Source organism: Schistocerca gregaria, chromosome 11 (genome assembly GCF_023897955.1).
Source record: "Schistocerca gregaria isolate iqSchGreg1 chromosome 11, iqSchGreg1.2, whole genome shotgun sequence".
Taxonomy (NCBI): domain Eukaryota; kingdom Metazoa; phylum Arthropoda; class Insecta; order Orthoptera; family Acrididae; genus Schistocerca; species Schistocerca gregaria.
Window position 1 is genome coordinate 142,794,098 of NC_064930.1, and position 23,030 is coordinate 142,817,127.

At 40.7% G+C, this 23,030-nt stretch overlaps 1 protein-coding gene across 8 annotated transcripts in view; it reads right to left on the reverse strand.

Moving 5' to 3' along the window:
* The window catches only part of LOC126295260 (uncharacterized), a 298,048-nt gene that overhangs the window by 152,667 nt on the left and 122,351 nt on the right, over window positions 1-23,030 (reverse strand). For all 8 annotated transcript variants that reach the window (XM_049987670.1, XM_049987668.1, XM_049987669.1 and 5 more), the window contains 2 exons: window positions 6,817-6,894; window positions 2,127-2,219 (listed from right to left, as the gene is read on the reverse strand). In XM_049987670.1, coding sequence (XP_049843627.1) covers window positions 2,127-2,219; window positions 6,817-6,894 — 171 coding nt within the window. The remainder of the gene's footprint in view (window positions 1-2,126; window positions 2,220-6,816; window positions 6,895-23,030) is intronic.

Consider the following 23,030-nt stretch of genomic DNA (forward strand, 5'->3'; position numbering starts at 1 on the left):
GTAGAGGCTTATCTCACTAGGCATAAGATAGATACTGGCTACAGGAAAATTAAAGAGACCTTTGGAGAAAAGAGAACCAATTGCATGAATATCAAGAGCTCAGATGGAAACCCAGTTCTAAGCAAATAAGGGAAAGCAGAAAGGTGGAAGGAGTATATAGAGGGTCTATGCAAGGGCGATGTACTTGAGGACAATATTATGGAAATGGAAGAGAATGTAGATGAAGATGAAGTGGGAGATACGATACTGCGTGAAGAGTTTGACAGAGCACTGAAAGACCTGAGTCGAAACAAGGTCCCCAGAGTAGACAACATTCCATTGGAACTACTGACGGCCTTTGGAGAACCAGTCCTGACAAGATGTATGAGACCAGCAAAATACCCTCAGACTTCAAGAAGAATATAATAATTCGAAACAAAAGAAAAATTCAGAGTAGGTATTAAAATCCATGGAAAATAAATAAAAACTTTGAAGTTTGCCGATGACATTGTAATTCTGCCAGAGACAGCAAAGGGCTTGGAAGAGCAGCTGAACGGAATGGACAGTGTCTTGAAAGGAGGACATAAGATGAACATCAACAAAAGCAAAACGAGGATAATGGAATGTAGTCGAATTAAGTTGGGTGATGCTGAGGGTATTAGATTAGGAAATGAGACGCTTAAAGTAGTAAAGGAGTTTTGCTATTTGGGGAGCAAAATAACTGATGATGGTCGAAGTAGAGAGGATATAAAATGTAGACTGGCAATGGCAAGAAAAGAGTTTCTGAAGAAGAGAAATTTGTTAACATCGAGTATAGAATTAAGTGTCACGAAGTCGTTTCTGAAAGTATTTGTATGAAGTGTAGCCATGTATGGAAGTGAAACATGGACGTTAAATAGTTTGGACAAGAAGGGAATAGAAGCTTTTGAAATGTGATGCTACAGAAGGAAGCTGAAGATTAGATAGGTAGATCACATAACTGTTGAGGAAGTATTAAATAGAATTGGAGAGAAGAGAAATTTGTGGCACAACTTGACTAGAAGAAGGGACCAGTTGGTAGGCAATGTTCTGAGGCATCAAGGGATCACCAATTTGGTATTGGAGGGAATGGTGGAGGATAATCGTAGAGGGAGACCAAGAGATGAATACACTAAGCAGATTCAGAAGGATGTAGACTGCAGTAGTTACTGGGAGATGAAGAGGCTTGCACAGGATAGAGTAGCATGGAGAGCTGCATCAAACCAGTCTCAGGACTGAAGACCACAACAACATCTTCTCACCATTCGTTCTTTTTGTAGTGTTCTTGACATTCATCAACCCTTCCCCAAACCATATTTCTCAGAGTTCTTTAAGGAAATCATCATATAATCACAGCAAGAAACAATGGCATTGCTCAAACTGAGTGTGTAATCTTCTATTTTACTGAGAATTCTTTCAGAAGCATTACAGGTTTTAGTGATAAATAAGTATTTCCACAAAAGGAACCCCATTCCTTAAATGTTTAACAGATTGAAGAGTTTCTGCAATATATGAGAGCAGTTTCTGTAAAACACTGACACCATCTTGATTGATTCCTGCTCTCTTTTAACAAGGAGAAAGCCATTCTGAGGAAGGTTGGTGAGTTTCGTTACTATCAGGCAGTCCGCTTTGGGCAGGTGCTCTAGTGGACTATCTCAAGCACAACTTTGTCGACTGGGTGCTATCACACAATACATGTATTAAATTGGGAATCTTCAGGACTTTAGAAATGAGGATCATCTTAGAGGTTGTTCACAAACCTCAGATTCGGTTCAACAGCCATCCAGCCCCTTGCAGTGTTGATCTTGTATGTACAAGCCTATACTATTTTAGTGTTTAAGAGAAAAAACACATTCCTTGCTAACACAGTATTCCACAGCTCCACATAGTTGCCATTGAGGCACGCCCAAAACTTAAAGTTGTTGAGGTTTAGTGGCTCCCAAAAGTTCACAGCTCCGAAGACCAAGTATTCGAAACATTTAATTGCCGAGCCTCTCCCATTTAATTGGCATGTTTGTCACTTTAAACTACCCTGGATGCAAGTGTATTACGAGATGCTATGCACACAGTAAACATTATCTCCACAACTACAATTCTACGAGGATTCTGGTACGAATGTGGAAACTTACCTTATTGTCAGTCGCATCTACTTCCAAATTGAAGTCTGGATCTTCTTTAATACAGACATTGCACCCTGAGACTTCTAATGGATCATCAAGAACCTGGAATAATGAAAAACATTCTTAACTGAAGCTACAAGCACACATTCCCTTATAGTATTAGACTCGGACTTCAAAGGATAAAGAAAGGAGCTATGGAGAAAAAAATATAAAGCCTGATTCACTTTTGAAAATGGGAAAATTTTGCATCTCCTATGAGCAGCCAGTTCCTTTGACTAAAACCTTTTTAATGCACTTAAGCCATCCTCAACTGGAATGTGGAAGGCAACTGGGTTTAGTGTAATACTGTTTATTAGTGAGAACGACCTAAGTTCCACTGAAGATGCTCATGCTGGTGAAAGATGATTCTGTCTTTTATACACATTTTATGTAGTGTGAAAAATCTATTGTGGGCACCCCAATCTGATCTGCACAGATGGTGGATACACAGTAACAAAACACAGTAGTGGCAAGGCGCGAAGTTGTGAGCACAGTTACACTTGCTGGAAATGGACAATTATTCCTAGACATTGGCCCTTGGAGGTGTCATGAACATCTCAGAGAAGACAGACATACTACAATGTAAACGATCGAGACAAATGTTGACTGTAAATCTTAGATCTTACAGTGAATTCAGTGTGGTCAGGCATACTGAATGATGTATTTGAAGTTATGCGTTGTTAATAATTGAATCTGTCATCACAACTGATGTAAACGGCTGAGAGAATGCAGCAGGTTATCGTTGAAGACATGTTCATCATTCAGTTCTTACCCTGGCTGGAGACAAAGCCGAGAAGTTTGCGCAGCTGTGGTATGGAGAATATAGACCGCGTGCAAATGAAAAGGTGACGGTATTTGAAGAGGTAGTGTAAAAGGTAACTTAGAGCCCATCAAACAGAGATCTGCCACGTAGTGTTCCCTACTCGTGGTGTTACTGAAAGTTGCCATGCATGCACACACAAAAAGGGGAACACCGTACAGGATATGAATTGGAACATGTTGTGTTATTTCACAATGGGACACTTGGTGATGTGAATTATTCACATGCATAACAAGCCAACAATTTTCTCAACGTACAGTGAACACTGAATGTCTAGATAGCATTCATTAATTTCTTTCAAAATTGACTGGTAATACTTCAGCTGCACATCAATGTGTGCTTGTTATATTTCTGAGACTTCATACAATGGAAAACACAGGGTGGAATAATGACAATATTATGAAGAGACAAGACTGCTAACCACCATATAGTTGAAACGATGGGTCTCAGGCAGACAACACAAAGACTGCTACACAATAAGCTATCAGCCAAAAAGCCTTCTGAATTAAGACTAAAAACACACACACATTATTATTATTATTTTCGATTATTCCCTTTTGAGAGAGCGACTGAACTTGAGTAGTCACGATTCCTTCTTCTTTCTTCGTTCTTCGCAAATTCTCTTCATACATTCACTGTGTTCTCTCTCGCGTTCTGCCGACCATCTCCTTCCCGTTCTTTTCGCCGTATGTTCTTGTTTAAGTGTGTGTTTCTGTATGATGTTTCTAAACTGTTCTCTATTGTACATGTTGTCTTGTGTGATCCTCAGTTCTTTATTGTCTTCTTCTGCTTCAGTGATCCACTTTGTCTTGTTTTTGCTCTTGTTTGCTATAAGGATTTGTCTTGTGAGCCTACTTTTATTCACCCTGCCGATATGTTCATAAAACTTCATCCTTCTCTTTCTAATGGTGTCTCTTATTGTGTCTACATCTTTGCAAATCTCTGTAGTTGGCCTCTTCATCCAAATTCCTTCCCGAAACACTGGTCCATATATTTTCCTCAGAATTTTTCTCTCCTGCTTTTCAGTCTCTCTGATATTCGTACGACCACGAATCACTGTAGTTTCTGCAGCATAAAGTGCTTCCGATAGGGCTACAGTGTCATAATGCCTCAGTTTCACAGAAGGAAAAAAAAAAGTACATGCGGCTGCGGAACCCTGCAGCAGATGTGGTCACCAAGGGACGTGGCATGCAACAATAAGTTGTGATGTCACGCGCGTCGCATGCCGCACGGCATGCCGGGAAGTCCGACTAGCGTGACAGCATGTGCAGGCACGGTTGGGCCGTTACGATAAGGACATTATAATGGCTGCCCGCACACAGCGTCTGGCCGCTTCAGCGGACAAAACCATTCCACAGTAAAACGAAGGGTAGCCAGGAGATTTTTAATTATCACGTCGAAAAAATATGTTACATTACCAATTTTTATTCCTTCACTGGTGCATGTCTGCAATCAAGTTACACATTGAAATCCCTGTGCTACAGTATTTATCTCCATGTACATCTATACGATTACTATGCAATCCACTTCCACACTAATTCTCTACCGAACCACTCTCTAACAGTGCGGGGGGAAAACGAACACCTGAATATTTTTGTGCGAGCTCTGATTTCTCTTATTTTCGTACGATGACCATTTCTCCCTACCATATACAGGCCAGCAGAATAAAATATTTTCAGATTTGGAGGAGAAAGTTGGAGAATCACATTTTGTGAAACGATCCAGTCAATGTAAACCGCCACCCCGACTTACGTATCGTATTGTGACACTCTCTCCCCCGTTTTGCAATAGTGCTAAACGAGCTGCCTGTCTTCAAACTTTTTAATACTTACTTTACTTTACATGTGGCAAGGGTCTTATCGACCATAGGCCTGCTCTATGAACCTCTCCCGCTTCTGCCTGTCCAATGCACTGTTTGTCCAGTTGCTGTTGCTGTTCATCCTAGTTGTGTCCTCCAGAGTATTATCCCACCATCTGATTCTGGGTCTCCCTCTTCCTCTATTCTTCCGTCTAATGTTCTGCTGAATGCCATTCTAGGTAGTCTATTCTCTGTCATTCTTGCTGTATGGCCTGCCCAATTCAACCTCCTCCTCTCGAACACTTCGACAATGTTACAGTGTTCGTACAGCCCTCTTAATTCTTCATTTCTTCCTATTCTCTATTCCGTGTTATTTTCGTCGTATACAGGTCCCAAAATTTTCCTCAGTACTTTTCTTTCGAATATTAACAGTTTTTCTTCATCTTTCTTCCTAAATATTAATGATTCACATCCATATAACATCACTACTTGATTGATATAAGCGGATTTTGAAGTTACTGCTACGTAATCTTTTTCTTAGGATTTTGATGAAACTAGACTTCCTAGGTACTTGAAGTGGTCAGCAGTGTTGAAATCGAATCCACCTACAGTCAGAGGTGCATCATTTCTGGTTTTCTTACTTATGGGCAGGTATTCTGTCTTTTATTCATTAACATGTGATCCTATTTTCTCAGCAATTTTATAGTAATTTTGCATCATTCTGATTAATTCTCTTTTGGAACTACTTATTAGTGCTACATCATCTGCATAGGCAACTCTTGTAATGTTCACATTCTGTAGCTGGATCCCTTGTGGACTAGTTTTAGAAAATTCTCTATCGATCTTCTCTAGGTCAAGGTTAAATAAAACAGGTGAAATGGCATCCCCATGTCTCAGTCCAGTGTAAGTCTTAAAATCTTCAGTTTCTCCTACCGGTGTCTTTATGTGTCCAAGTTTCATCTAGGTGGTGTAGTGGAGTAGGTGCTTGCGGGAAGAAGTGTGGGGCAGGTATTGCACCTAGGTCTATAGCACGGATACGAATTGTGAGGCAAGGAGTTTGATACTCCAGTAATTCACAACCTTTGATCATAGACATTCTTGTTGTTGTGGTCTTCAGTCCTGAGACTGGTTTGATGCAGCTCTCCATGCTACTCTATCCTGTGCAAGCTTCTTCGTCTCCCAGTACCTACTACAGCCTACATCCTTCCGAATCTGCTTAGTGTATTCATCTCTCACTCTCCCTCTACAATTTTTACCCTCCACGCTGCTCTCCAGTACTAAATTGGTGATCCCTTGATGCCTCAGAACATGTCTACATTCTTACAGAAGATATTTTTGAATGCATAATGAAATACTTAAGATCTCCACTTCTTATACACTTCCAGTAATGATAAACTATTAATCCACCCAGCTTACTGAATAAACAGACTTAATAGTTTTTCTGGCTTCACCATGTCAGGATTTAACGACCTAGCAACAAGAAGGTAACCGAGGTGGTAGAAGGGGAATCACTCACTGTACTTCTCCCAAACACAAATGTCAATGTTTTTCAAGCAGCAACTTGACCAAAGTCAAAATGAATAATGTCTTAAGAAAAATAAACTTGATTATCCCATCTTCCGCAAAGTGACAGGTAACACCTTAGCTTACCTGTTAATATTGTTTGCTTTACAATAAATGTAATCAGACTGATAATATTAACAATAAACACAAGACTCCACCATCCTCATCCAATTGCCATCAATATGGTATACAAGGTGGGGAGTGTCACAGACTGTTGTATTTAGGTGTGGCTGCATATATCAGCGTCTGTGGTTACATTAGAGAAAGAGCAGAAATATTAAAGCAAAAAATCGGTCTGTTAATGTTACATTGCTTTTTGTGCATCATCACTTCAAGGGGAGATTTTAATACTGACATCCCATAATATCTATTATTGTAATATCATCAATGATCAGATAATTTCCACAGTACTGATGTCCACTTATTTCACAAGAGACAAGCAAAGAATTAGGAGAACTTGGCATACAGCTGTTACATACCTCTTTCTTAACGATCTGTGGGTCACAAACGGAAAGTGGATCACCTTCCATTGGTGGATCATCAGTAAGTGCACCAATCTGTAACAAGCCAATGGGAAAAATTAAACAAAATTAATTGCAATCATTGTAATTCTAAAGGTAATGTACACGGTGATACCGCGAAACAGTGAAGTGAATAAATAATTAAGTATTGCTAAGGAAAAAAGTTTTTATGCCATTTAATAATTAAAGGATTGGATTGTTTGGGGGAAGAGACCAAACAGCGAGGTCATCAGTCTTATTGGATTAGGGTAGGAAGTCGGCCATGCCCTTTCAAAAGAACCATCCCAGCATTTGCCTGGAGCAATTTAGGGACATCATGGAAAACCTAAATCAGAATGGCCAGACGCGGGATTGAACCGTCATCCTCCCGAATGAGAGTCCAGTGTGCTACCACTGCGCCACCTCGCTCGGTTAATAATAAAAGATATGCCTTATAAGAATATATAAAGTAAATTTATTTGTTGGAGATGACATTTTACAGGTGAGCTCTATTTTTGTGCAAACATTCCTGTAGTCTCTAAGAGAAACTGAGCATGACTGAGTATTTTTGCAACTGCTTCTCAGATCTTTACTTTCAATTCTCCTGTTTTAGCACGTTGTCTACAATATGCTTTATTTTTAAGGTGACTTCACAAGAAGAAATTGCACAATGATGGTTTGTAGGAGCTGGAAAGCCATGGAATGTCACAGTTTCTTGAAATTATCCGATTGCCACACAATTGGCATACAACAGCCATCGATATATGTGCTTTTTGTAGCTTTGTTTTGTCTCACACAATCCAGCCATCTTCACAATTTGTGCAAATGTCCGTAGTTTCTGTGCACCAAAGGTTTAGAACAAAGTGACATATGCGACTGCAGTTGAAAAGCTATTCTTGTTCTTAATAATAATAATAATAATAATAATAATAATAGATATGGGAAGGGGAGGCTGGCAAAGCTTATATGTGACAGTGTAGTAGTGGGTGATGGGATCACTCATGGAGAAATTCCTGTAGTAGTTGGTGTTAGAGCTGCACCTTATTTAGACTAAAGTCAGCTGACAGGTATACCTGCTTAAAGGAAGTCCCTCTAAGAAATCACCTTGAGAGGAAATCACATTTCTAAGTAGAGAAGGGATTAGCATATTTCATCGAAATATAAACATAAAAGTTAATGAACTGCTAATATATGTTGACTCTGAAATTACTGGTATATTGGAGCACCACTTAAATAATTTGACAATTCAGAGGCTTCCTTTACCGGATACAGATTAGCTGGTTGTTTTGACAAGGAATTCCTTGCGGAGTGGAGGAGTGGCCACATACGTTAAAAAAAAATTAAAACCACCAGCCAGTATTCCATTTGAGTCCAAAAACGCATCATGGCACTGCACTGAACAGATATTTGAATGTTGTGCAGGCAGTTAGTAAAACTAAACTAATTGTTGTTTAAGGGTCCCCCAACTCTGCCTTCACAGCATTTCTGCTCAAGCTGTAGAGGTTACATGATTCACTTTATAGGAAGTATCAGAAATTAGTTATATGTGTTGACTTCAATATAAATTTTGTATATGATGGTGCAAGAAAAAGGATGTTGGTAGATTTCCTAAATGAATATGATCTGATGCAGACTTTGTATTTTCCAATTAGGGTGTAGGGGAACAGTAGCACAGCCACAGACAACGTTTTTTTTTTTTCTATTCTTTCTTACTAGATGGATATTCTGATAGTAAAAGGGTGAATGGCCTTTCAGACCATGATGCACAAATTTTAACACAAAAAGGCTTTTGTACTCAAACAAATGTCACATATAATTACAAACTATGTAGGAAAGTTAATCCAACAGTAATAGAGAGTTTTTTAAACCTTGTCAAGGAAACAGATTGGCAGGGTGTTTATAGTGCTGATAACATAGATGATAAATATAATGATTTCCTTAACACATTTCTCATGCACTCTGAGAGTTGCTTTCCATTGGAATATTCTAAATGGAGTACTAGCAGTAAAAGGCAGCCTTGGTGGCTGACTAGTGGGATAAGGATATCGTGTAAAACAAAGTGGGAATTATATCTAAATGTTAGAAGTAGTCACAATATAGCTACAGTAGCCCATTACAAAAAGAATGTAAGGTGCTTAAAAATGTTATTATGAAGGCAAAGAGTATGTGGAATGCAAACAGAATAGCAAATTCACAGGATAAAATTAAAACCACAGAGTCAGTTTGCAGGAAGTGTCTGCTCAGCACCACAAGCTCAACGACAAAGTCAATTCATAGTAAAAATATTTCTACGAGGGGGGACCCAAAAGAAACCGGACTCCGAGGGCGCTGCCACTCGTGGACATAGTGCAGGGTTCTCACGCTAGACGGTGTTAGTAGAGACCTTCATGAAACAGCTGAGCAGACGACATCAGTGTAGAACTGAACGTGCAAGTGTGCTATTGTGTTCCTCTGACTGTTGGCGTGTTACCTCTGCGATGTCGTTATGGCAACTTTAAAAGAACAAAGAGTGTGCGTGAAAGTTTGTTTCCTGCTTAAAAAAACTGCAATGGAGACACACCAAATGCTTCAGGAAGCTTTCCAGGAGGACACTATGAGCCGCACACAGGTTTTTGAGTGGTTTGGGCACTTTAAACATGGTGAGGTGTGTGTTTAAGACCGAGCTCGTTCTAGTCGCCCTTCAACATCACGGATTGAGGAGAACATTGAAAAGGTCCACCAAAAGATCGACGAGGATCGTCGCCAAACGATCGACCAAATTTCAGCAGAGACAGGAATCAGTTGGAGCTCGTGCCAGTGGATTTTGAGTGAGGATTTGCACACAAGATGTGTTGCTGCTAAATTTGTTCCGCGCCTTCTCACACGGGAGCAGAAAACCATCCGCACGAATGTGTGTCGGGACTTGAAAACAGAGATTGCACGTGATCCCACCTTCTTGAACAAAGTCATTACAGGGGATGAGAGTTGGTGTTACGGGTATGGCCCAGAAACCGAGCAAGCATCAAGCCAGTGGAGGACTCCCAACTCTGCCAGACCAAAAAAAGCAAGGCAAGTGAGGTCAAATGTGACGACGATGACCGTTGTCTTTTTTTATGTTCGTGGAATTGTGCATCGGGAATTTGTACCCCCTGGCCAGACTGTTAACTAGCACTTTTACTTGGATGTTTTAAGGGGTCTGCGAGAGGATGTGAGGACGAAACGCCCGGAAGTTTGGCGATCAGGTGACTGGTTTCTGCATCACGACAACACTCCAGCACACACGGCCTTTCGAATGACCCACTATTTGGCATCTCGGAGGTGGTCTGCCGTTCCCCACGCTCCGTATTCACCGGACCTAGCCCGATGCGACTTTTTCCAATTTCAATGAATGAAAAAAAAAAAAATGCTAAAAAGGGAGCGTTGTAACGATGTGGAGGTGGTAAAAACAGCTTTGCAAAGGGCACTGGACAATATCAAACCTGAAGAGTTCCAAACATGCTTCTAACAGTGGGAAAAGAGGCTTGATGAGTGCGTCGCATGTAATGGAGAGTATTTTGAAGGTGACTGAAGTAATGTTGTAAAAATGTTCATCAATAAATTTTTATGACAACAATCCGGTTTGTTTTCGGTCCCCCCTCGTATTACTGATGAATCAGTTATATGTATGCCATTTGACAATCATTTTCTGAGCATTGCTGGCGAATTAAACAAAAATTTAGTTTCTACACGTAATCATATAACTGTCTTAGCAAACACCGCTCCGAGCTTTATGTCCATAATACTCCTCTGTGATACAGACAAGGGGGAGATCGAGTCAATAATTAAATCGCTCAAGACTGAGGACTCGTGGATACAATGGAGTGCCTAGCAGAGTATTATAGTACCGTGCTGCACATGTTAGCCCTGTATTTAGAGGTATTTGTAGTTTTCCCTATAGGAATGGAATGATTGAAGTACTCAGTAGCAAAGCCGCTTTATAAAAAGGTAAAAAGGGATAAAGCAAACAATTTTAGACCTATTTCTATGCCATCACTGTTTGCTAAAGTTATTGAAAAGGCTGTGTAATTTAAGGATTACTGATCATTTTATATCACGTAATTTGCTAGCAAATGTACAGTTCGGCTCTAGAAGTCGTTTAACAACTGAAAATGCTACATTCTCTTTTCTCTGTGAGGTAATGGATGGGTTAAACAAAAGGTTTTCTACATTAGGCATATGTTTTGATTTAACTAAGGCGTTTGATTGTGTTGATCACAAAATATTGCTCCAGAAGTTGGACCATTACAGAATACGGGGAGTAGCTCACAATTGGTTCACCTCTTACTTCACCAACAGACAGCAAAAGGTCATTATTCACAGTGTTGAGAATGGCTGTAATGTGGGGTACAGTCAAGTGGGGGGTGCCCCAGTGTCCAGTGTTGGGGCTGCTCCTGTTCCTTATTTATATAAATGATGCCCTCTTTTATTACGGGTAACTCTAAAATATTTCTGATTGCTGGTGACACTATCTCGGAGGTAAAGGATGTTGTGTGCAACACTGGCTCGGTTTCAAATAGTGCAGTACATGACCTAAGTTCATGGCTTGTAGAAAATAAACTAACGCTAAATCACAGTGGGACTCAGTTTTTACAGTTTAACACACAATTCAAAAAAACGCGATGTTTTAATTCCACAGAATGGGCACGTGATTAGCGAAACTGAACAGTTCAAATTTCTGTGTGTTCAGATAGATAGTAAAATGTCATGGAAAGCACACATTCAGGGTCTTGTTCAGAGACTTAATGCTGCCATTTTGACTATTCGAGCTGTACCTGGAGCAAGTGATCGTTCGACACAAAAATTAGTCTACTTTTCTTATTTTCATTTGTCGTATGGTATTATATTCTGAGGTAACTCTTTCCATTCTAAAAGGATATTTTTGGCTAAGAAACGGGTGGTTTTGGCAATAAGCGGTGTTTAAGTTGGCAAACCTCCTGTCGATTCCCGTTCACTAGTCTGGGTGTTCCGACATTGGCCGCTCAATTTATGTATTCTTTTCTGTCGATTGTTGTTTACAATATCGGCTTATTCACAAGAATTAGCAGCTTTCACTGAGTTAATATTCGGCAGAAATCCTGCCTGCAATTGGGTTGTAGTTCTTTAACTCTTGTGCAGAAAGGTGTGCGGTACACAGCTACATCTATTTTCAATAAGCTACCACAAGAATTCAAAAATCTCAGCAGTAATCCATGCACTTTCAAATCGAAACTGAAGAGCTTCCTCATGGATCACTCCTTCTATTCTGTTGAAGAGTTTCTTGAAATATTAAGCTCATTCCTATGTTATATTATTGACTGTTCACTTAAACTTATGGCTTGACCTTTTTTTTGAGTTCATAAACATTTTATTTCCCCCTCCCCCATGAACCATGGACCATGGACCTTGCAGTTGGTGAGTAGGCTTGCGTGCCTCAGCGATACAGATAGCCGTACTGTAGGTACAACCACAACGGAGAGGTATATGTTGAGAGGCCAGACAAACACGTGGTTCCTGAAGAGGGGCAGCAGCCTTCTCAGTAGTTGCAAGGGCAACAGTCTGGATGATTGACTGATCTGGCCTTGTAACAATAACCAAAACGGCCTTGCTGTGCTGGTACTGCAAACGGCTTAAAGCAAGGGGAAACTACGGCCGTAATTTTTCCCCGAGGGTATGCAGTTTTACTTTATGGTTAAATGATGATGGCGTCCTCTTGGGTAAAATATTCCGGAAGTAAAATAGTCCCCCATTCGGATCTCCGGGCTCGGACTACTCGAGAGGATGTCGTTATCACGAGAAAGAAACCTGCCGTTCTACGGATCGGAGTGTGGAATGTCAGTACTCTTAATCGGGCCGGTAGGTTCGAAAATTTAAAAAGGGAAATGGATAGGTTAATGTTAGATATAGTCGGAATTAGTGAAGTTCGGTGGAAGGAGGAACAAGACTTCTGGTCAGGTGACTATAGGGTTCTAACACAAAATCAAATAGGGCTAATGCAGGAGTAGGTTTAATAATGAATAGGAAAATAGGAATGCGGGTAAGCTACTACAAACAGCATAGTGAACGCATTATTGTGGCCAAGATAGACACGAAGCCCACACCTACTACAGTAGTACAAGTTTTTATGCCAACTAGCTCTGCAGATGACGAAGAAATTGAAGAAATGTATGGTGAAATAAAAGAAATTATTCAGATAGTGAAGGGAGACGAAAATTTAATGCTCATGGGCACCTGGAATTCGAGTGTCGGAAAAGGGAGGGAAGGAAACATAGTAGTTGAATATGGATTGGCGCTAAGAAATGAAAGAGGAAGCCGCCTGGTAGAATTTTCCACAGAGCATAACTTAATCATAGCTAACCCTTGGTTCAAGAATCATAAAAGAAGGTTGTATACATGGAAGAACCCTGGAGATACTGACAGGTTTCAGATGGATTATATAATGGTAAGATAGAGAGGAGAGGAGGAGATTAGTGTTTTAACGTCCCATCGACAACGAGGTCATTAGAGATGGAGCGCGAGCTCGGGTGAGGAAAGGATGGGGAAGGAAATCAGCCGTGCCCTTTCAAAGGAGCCATCCTGGCATTTACCTGAAGCAATTTAGGGAAATCATGGCAAACCTAAATCAGGATGGCCGGAGACTGTATTGAACCGTCATCCTCCCGAATGCGAGTCCAGGGTGCTAACCACTGCGCCACCTCGCTCGGTGGTAAGACAGAGACTTAGGAACCAGGTTTTAAATTGGCAGACATTTCCAGGGGCAGATGTGGACTCTGACCACAATCTATTGGTTATGAACTGTAGATTAAAACTGAAGAAACTGCAAAAAGGTGGTAATTTAAGGAGATGGGACCTGGATAAACTGAAAGAACCAGAGGTTGTACAGAGTTTCAGGAAGAGCATAAGGGAACAAATGACAGGAATGGGGGAAAGAAATACAGTAGAAGAAGAATGGGTAGCTTTGAGGGATGTAGTAGTGAAGGCAGCAGAGGATAAAGTAGGTACAAAAACGAGGGCTGCTAGAAATCCTTGGGTAACAGAAGAAATATTGAATTTAATTGATGAAAGGAGAAAATATAAAGAATGCAGTAAATGAAGCAGGCAAAAAGGAATACAAACATCCCAAAAATGAGATCGACAGGAAATGCAAAATGGCTAAGCAGGGATGGCTAGAGGACAAATGTAAGGATTTAGAGGCTTATCTCACTAGGTGTAAGATAGATACTGGCTACAGGAAAATTAAAGAGACCTTTGGAGAAAAGAGAACCAATTGCATGAATATCAAGAGCTCAGATGGAAACCCAGTTCTAAGCAAATAAGGGAAAGCAGAAAGGTGGAAGGAGTATATAGAGGGTCTATACAAGGGCGATGTACTTGAGGACAATATTATGGAAATGGAAGAGAATGTAGATGAAGATGAAGTGGGAGATACGATACTGCGTGAAGAGTTTGACAGAGCACTGAAAGACCTGAGTCGAAACAAGGTCCCCAGAGTAGACAACATTCCATTGGAACTACTGACGGCCTTTGGAGAACCAGTCCTGACAAGATGTATGAGACCAGCAAAATACCCTCAGACTTCAAGAAGAATATAATAATTCGAAACAAAAGAAAAATTCAGAGTAGGTATTAAAATCCATGGAAAATAAATAAAAACTTTGAAGTTTGCCGATGACATTGTAATTCTGCCAGAGACAGCAAAGGGCTTGGAAGAGCAGCTGAACGGAATGGACAGTGTCTTGAAAGGAGGACATAAGATGAACATCAACAAAAGCAAAACGAGGATAATGGAATGTAGTCGAATTAAGTTGGGTGATGCTGAGGGTATTAGATTAGGAAATGAGACGCTTAAAGTAGTAAAGGAGTTTTGCTATTTGGGGAGCAAAATAACTGATGATGGTCGAAGTAGAGAGGATATAAAATGTAGACTGGCAATGGCAAGGAAAGAGTTTCTGAAGAAGAGAAATTTGTTAACATCGAGTATTGATTTAAGTGTCAGGAAGTTGTTTCTGAAAGTATTTGTATGGAATGTAGCAATGTATGGAAGTGAAACGTAGACAATAAATAGTTTAGACAAGAATAGAAGCTTTCGAAATGTGTTGCTACAGAAGAATGTTAAAGATTAGATGGGTAGATCACATAACGAATGAGGTGGTGTTGAATAGGATTGGGGAGAAGAGAAGTCTGTGGCACAACTTGACCAGAAGAAGGGATCGGTTGGTAGGACATGTTCTGAGGCATCAAGGGATCACAAATTTAGTATTGGAAGGCAGCGTGGAGGGTAAAAATCGTAGAGGGAGAGCAAGAGATGAATACACTAAGCAGATTCAGAAGGATGTAGGTTGCAGTAAGTACTGGGAGATGAAGAAGCTTGCACAGGACAGAGTAGCATGGAGAGCTGCATCAAACATGTCTCAGGACTGAAGACCACAACAACAACAAACATTTTATTTTTATGTGTTATTACTTTTATGTTGTAATTACATGTACTGGCACGTTTCATGACTTCAGAGATTTACTCTTCAATTTGGTCCTATGGAACTTGATGGAAATAATAAGAAAAAAGCACTATTATGCTATATGACGATACAGCACACCACAAGGCAATTTAATTCATGTGTAAAGGACATTAGTCTGGATGAGTAGGATTTTCTTGGGATGGGTAACGGATATTTTCTTTATTAATAAATCCATTAGATGGAAATAGGCTTGGTCAGACAGCATGTTAACAAACTCACTGCTATTTGTTATCTTTTCCCATATTAGTTCCAAAACCATTGTCGCATTATGTGATTGTTGGTACTTCTTTCCTGGGAATCTACAACCTGTAGTAATTGTAATGTTAAGTCCTTTACCAATAGTCGTCAAATACTCTAAGTGTGCTACTGTAAAGATGTTATGTGACAACGGATAGCATAGTTTGGGCTTCTTGTGCCACACCCCGAATTGCTTCGATATTGTCTGGAGTACGAATGGTTTGCACACGCCCCGGAGATTGCTTTCTCATTGCTGAACCTGTTCCTCAAAATATCCTCACATATTACACGCACGTGTTGACAGAGTGTAGTCGTGCCATCTTAAGCTGATGTGATGCAGAAATTCTTTACACGCAGCCTCCACAATGTCGATGTTTTTGTAAAAAGCTTTGATGGTTAAAGCACATTGCCCACCACTCGAAGTATCCCTGTCGACTAAGTGCAGGGTGTGTATGTGGACGAGGAAAAAAATTCCCGGATTTCCCAGTTAAAAATACACTTTCCTCCGGGTGAAAATACACTTTTTCCGTGTTAAGTGACAGTATCCTTTTCCTCGGAACTGTAAAACTTATCAGTTTATCGAGATTGCGGAGCACTTTTGTAAGCCAGTCACAGCTTGTGTCACGTGATGTCGCCTGCCGATACAGCGGATATTCGAAGCGTAGGACATTTCGTGCAGCCAGCCAATAGCATCATCACTGATAAGTAGCACGTACACACAAATAGGAAAACTTAATGGTTTAAATTAATATACATAGCGTTGCTACAAGAAAAGAAAAGCTTTCACACACAATATTGGTATCAACGACTAATAAGCTGCAAGAGAAGCTAAACTTTCACGTACAACGTTGATCTTCTTTGCGCATGTTACACTTTAAGACATTTTTAGCAACGACATCAATATCTGATCTTCTCGGCTCGAAATTTTTCTAAATGGTCATCCTTAAGGAGTTGATTGTTAAATAAGAGTCAAAAGCTCTGTGATTAAATAAATTCATTGCACATAGTTCATCTTGCGTAAAAGGAAATTTACTTTGAAAGTAACGTTTTTCAATCAATCATTCGCAATATTTTCCCGCGGCCTGTTGGAAAGAGGTTCATTTCAGCAGTTGGTAGAGAGCGCCAGGTATCAGGCGTCACAGTGCTTGCGCAGCTACGATGAGACAAGAAGTTTGTATGTTTGTCTTGGTGTACCAGTACTGTATTATTTGATTTTTGGTTCTTTATTGTGGCATTTGCCATACTTGCAAGACGACGAAAACATGCGCTTTTGAAATGCAGAGAACAGTTGAAACTTGCCAATAGTGCGGAATTAAACATTTCGTTACAAATACATTGACTGCATCAGCGGAAAAGATGAATAAAAACCACATTTCTTTACCAATCCGACAAAAATAACTTCACTGTTCTGCAAGGTGATTAATGCTCGGCTGAAATTGTCCCCCGGGGCACATACCCCGGTTCTGCTCACAGTGAATATGGCAGCTTGCACGCGACAGTAAAATTTTTCCGAGTAGCATCTTGCTGCTACTGCTTATACAGCTAACAGCCACACTTTTGTAGCCACAATCGGAAGAAGGTACTACACATGCGCCAGTCAACTGCGCATGCACATGGCCCTGCACGCAACTGCTCATACGAATCTAATGTAAACAGTTGTGACGTCACCCTCATTGGAGGCAATTTGTTGTTATAAAGCATTGCATAGTCTTCCTAAAGCCTTTGACACATTTTGCTGCTGGTAGATGCTTGTATGAGCACTGTGTTTTGTTATTGTACACGGGGCATTTCCTTTGCAATTTAAGTTTCATTTTAGTTTTTTTCTCTCGTTCATGTTTTATTGCTACAGTGTTATTTTGCAGTAGCGGGATACAGTAATATCCTTTGGTTGAATATTATTTCTTACCAGTCAAAATAACAAAAATTTAACTGAAAACAAAAACAGGAAATCCTGGGATTCTAAAAAATTCCCGGGTTTCTCCCAGTTTTCTCCCTGATGAAAAAATTCCCGGGTTTTTCCCGGATCTCCCGGGTCATATACACCCTGTAAATGGCAAGATGGCATGAACTGGTTTCCATTTCTTATTTGACACTAACAATCGCCCAGGCCTACATACACAAATGTCAGAATGTGCCATTTCATGAAACCACCCTGTGTATGCAGACACTACATTCATGACATGAAGATTGCCAATCTTTAAGAGAGGCTACCAATAATCACATGGAAAATTTTCTAAATATAGAAGTCTTATTTAGGCCTTTAAATGCAGTATTTCAGACATATTCAAACCCTGCATTAAGAAGATATATTTAACTTATCACATATTTATTTTTATATTTACATTAAAGTTAATTCATGATCATTTTGAATAAAGGTAACTTTGTCAGCCTGAGTGTCACTCACAATTCCGATGAATGTGATGGAGGAATTGGCAGTTGATGATCCACCTGCCACATCCATGTTTATTACTGACTGCTGTCTCCTGCATACATTCTTTCCTATCTCGTAGAAAGCATTGTACATCTCTTTCCTCTTTTTTTTCCACTCATGTAACTTGTTTCTGAAGTCAGATAACGAATCCTGTCGTCAAAGTAGTATTGAGACATGAGGGACTTCAATTTTTATCTACATCACTGCTGCTGATGGGAAGCAATGCAGAATTTTTTCAAGGGAGTCATATTTCAGTTTAATACTTTTACAACTATGATTTTAAATATTCCAGAGGTATTCCTCTGCCTCACAGAATGTGACAAATTGGTTAATTCTGCGTCTTGTCTCCAGGCAACAGTACAGCTGAGCAAAAACTAACACCAGTGCTGCGTAGTAGCATTTAGTGGTAGCAGATCGGGACCAACGTTCCTCTGATCTGTACCGACACAGCCGTGGAACAATGGCTTTGTGTTGTCAAAATGTCGACTACATATCGCAAACATTGGTAGTCCATTACTAGTCACCAACAACGTTACAAACAATGTTGCAGAACGTGCTTCAAACTCAGTGTAAACGCACATCTTGTGTGCCACAATGATGAATTCATTTCTAGGTATGTTTACTGCATACTCAGGAAGGAAATCGTTACAATCTATAAAACATTTTAGCAAGACAATATGATTACCAAAATGTAAACAATACCTTATTTGAATTATTTAAAAATATCATATTTTAAACGGTCTGTGTCTATAATTTTTAGTAGCTTACCGTAACCCTGTAATCCAGGTGATAAATCCATAACAATTACGGACAAACCGTAATAGTTGGCAGCAATGCAAAAATAAATAAATAAAAATGATTACTGATTATAACAGCACACACTGTGTGTGTGTGTGTGTGTGTGTGTGTGTGTGTGTGTGTGTGTGTGGGTGCGCGCACTCACCAAATTCTACAAATACTGGACTGCTCAGTTGTAATTCATTTTTACACTGTCCGCTACTGTGTGAAGAACAGAAACTAAAATTAGAGGTTTATCCTCGGATTCTAAAGACTTGCATGTAAAACTCATAAAGAAACTTTAATCTGTCTACACACTTTTTTTTTTCTTTTTTAAGTATGAAAACATGTCTGAGCAATGCATGAGCTTCTAAATAAAAATATTACTTTCTATGAAATGGAAATCTCACTTCCGACAACTGCAAACACTGTTAAAATTACAAACAGAAAGAAAGAATGAGCAGGTAACAGTATTATCCTGTGCTACCGTTTACATCACACAAAAAACACTGCTTAAGCATTACAGCCTTATAGAACTGGTATAACAAATCTGTCATTATCCACATTCAAGGTGTGCTAAATTCGCTGCCTGGCAAACAAAATAAACACAATGGCCCAGGGGAAACAAAATGAAACTTCATGGATCGACAGGGTATGCCATGTTATTCCAGCGATTACAAAATAGAGTCGAATTTAGGAGAAATTGGCAGTACGAGCCCTGTTATCAATGTGACATTGCAACCTCTCTGACCTGGGTACATGCCGCGATTCGGTTGAGAATGGAGTCATAAAATGGTTGCATCCTCTTCCGAGGTAAGTTGGTCCACCACTGTCGTAAGAGGCCTCCCAATATCCTGGATACTGACACAGGGACCAAGATGACATCAAATCTGGTCAACAAACACGTCCTATCAGGGAGGGGTAACAGTTCCAGTTGTCAATGCCCCAGGGTAAGTCTTCGAGAAGACACTCCGGACAGATCGACTTCCGTGCCGTCGACAATTGCGCCAGACCCCAGTCACTGCAGTGGCCCACAGACGCAGCCCTCCTGCGGACTCACTGCCAGGAACTGGCGCTAAACACCACCCTAGCCGAGTACGTCACATTCGGTGCGGCAGGGCCGTGCCCGGCACCTCCCGTGAGTTAGCTGGGAATCGTCACTCTTCACTCTGCCACCACTGGACTGAGAATGAGAGACCTCTGCCCTTTGCCCAACACTGGCAGGCAACACTGCACCATACAACTGCCTCTGCACTCTTCACCGACGATCCAGACTTCGACTCCGGACAACACCGGAACTGTGTCACGAGAACGACGTGACGTTCCGCATTAGAGAAGATGTGGTGGTCGCCCGTGACTGCAGCGTGGCCACACCCTGCCGGCTCAGCTCGTCTCGTGTACCGGAGACCCGGTGCAGTGTTCTGTCTCCCAAGCAACAAGTGCACACTGCCTGCTGTAGGCAACTACAGTGCCGGAATACTACGAGGGAACTCCAGACCACACCGGAGAGTGGAGCGCAATCAGAAGAATGTCTGATCTGTACGAATTAGTGAAGGACTGATAAAGAGTGGTCGTACCTGCATCTGGACTCACCTCTGTTGCTGTCCACATCCCCCATCTTCGACAGATGACCCGGCCCACACCCAGACAACCTACCTGTCACCTTTACAATACGGTTACACGAGAGGTAACACACGAGGATGCAGGATGTCTGTGATCTACAGGCTCCTCAAACTGTGAAACCAGGAGTAATAGCGCTCCGTGTGTCCAAAACAGTGTAAGGATGGGTCCTCTCTGCAGACTGCCACAGTGGTCATCAGGGATAGTGCAGAACCACAATTAATCACTCAACAAAATACAGCACAATTCATCAGCAGTCGATCGTTTACTATTGAGGCACCACTCCAGATGCAGCCATTTGTTTTGGTCTGTTAATGGCAGCCTACACTCGGTAAAATAATTCCCTGGTCCACTTTCCACCAGTGCCGGTTGACGCACAATGTTTCAGGGACTCCATTAACGGTCCTCACATGGCGGGCACATATGTGCTTGGTGCACAATATGCTGTTCCTCCCCTGTGATGGTCAGAAATGGTTGACTAGAACCTTAATAATGAGTATGTCTGACATCACATTCCCATGCAGTCCAACACTGACTATCACATCTGAATGCCCCACCAAATCCGGCCAATGCACGGTTCGAAGGCAAATGAAGGCCCACATGAAGCCCCTGTCAAAATCTGTCATTTGCCGATAACACCATCTCGCTCCAGTATGTGGCATCTGTGTCCTTCTCACCCCTCTTACACAGAAGTAACAAAGAGCAAGCAAAATCTCCTAATATCGTATCAGACCACCACCAGCAGGTGTTGTGCAGTAACTCGACATGGCGCAGTCTCGACAAGTCCTTTGAAGTGTCCCGCAGAAATATTCAGTCACATTGCCACCACACCTGTCCGTAATTGCAAATGTGTTGCCAGTGTAGAATTTTTTTGCACGAACTAACCTTTCAATTATGACCCGTAAAGGGCGATCGCATCGGCGAAATCGGTCGTCCGAACTCTCCCGAAAGTCCTGCGAACCGATCGCGAGCGACTGTGGCACGGTGACACGGCATATCGTCATCCGTAAAAAAGCCGTCGTTGGTTGGCTGCAAGAAGTCTGCGAGAAGCCAAACGAAACCATTTTCAGTTATTTCCACTCTTCGTCATTGTTTCTGTTTGATTTTGAGGAGAAGTTGGACTTGCAGTGCTGAATTATAAATAAACAGGAGTTAAGTTTTCCACAAATATCATCTTGTACGACCTAGTGATCTGCCCTCAAGTCACTGCAAAATACCCTTACTGAATCACTGCTCATGTTTCTTGTTATAAGCTATTTTCTTTATGCTGTCTGAACCTCACTGTTCAGCATTTTTATTGCTGACATTCGAACATTAGGGTCAGATAAACCACATTCACTCTTCACTGTTAAGTGTTTACAATGAGCAACTTACGTAAAGATTACTCTGCAGGGGAGAAAACTGTGAAAAATTAATAAATAAAAATACTTGTCTAATAACGACGACAACAACAACAACAACAACAACAACAACAACAACCATATGTCTCAGTACAATATCTACTGTCATTATTTTGATGCTGTTCCCTGACTCTACAATTTGCTGAAGGCTATTCAGTACCTATTAAATTGTCAGTTTTACAGAGGGGCAGCAATAACAGTGTGTATATGGGGGAGGGGAGCGGGATTTATCCCAGATTTTTTCCCAGATAAAAATTGACTTTTTCCTGGGTGAAAAATACACTTTCCTGGGTGAAAATATCCCTCGGAACTGTAAAACTTATGAGTTCCTTGAATTGTAGAAGTTTTATACACCACTTCCCAGCACTTTAGGAAACGAAACCTAGCAAAAAAATTATTCGTTTTGGAATGCTCTTTCATGTGCAGCAACAAGTACGCTGCATATTTTCGTATTACGGAAGTGTAAACACGAATTCCACCAAACACAGCACATTTGGTTCTGAAGCACTGAACTCCAGATTGTGACGTGCCTTTGTCAGCCAATCATAGCTCACATCACGTTATCTGCCCAGCAAATGAAATCAGATATTCAGAACACAGGACACCTGATGGAGTCAGCCAATAGCTACACCACTTAAGTAGAGCAGATACACAAATAGCAGAAGTTTATGGTTTAAATTAATATAGCTACAAGAAAAGCTAAGTCTTCACATACATATAATAGCACTTTTTTCTTCTTTTTTTGCAAGTGTTGCCCTTCAATATATAACAAACACAAACATGCCAGTAAAATTTTAAAAGCGCAAATTTCTTGTCTTCAGAGCCCGAAATTCTTCCAACAGAAGTGGCTGGTCATCAAAGTGTTAAGTTTTGAATGAGAGTCAATCGCTCTGTGATGTAAGAAATTCGTCACACTTTCTCACACGTAAAAAAAGGAAATTTACTTTGCAGCTAATGCTTCTCAAACAGCAATCATTCGGAATATTTTCCTGCGACCTGTTAGAAATGTAAACTTTTGTGATGTCATACTCACTGAAAGCACTTGTTCTTTGTCCCGAAGCCTTTGACACATTTTACTGTTGGCAAAAACTTACGTGTGCACTGTATTTTGTTGTAAGTTTTACACTGGTGTTTCTCTCTCTTTTATGTTTTACAGCCACAGTATTATTCTACTGTAGCAGGTTAAAGTAAAATTCTTTGTTAGAGTATCAATTCTTA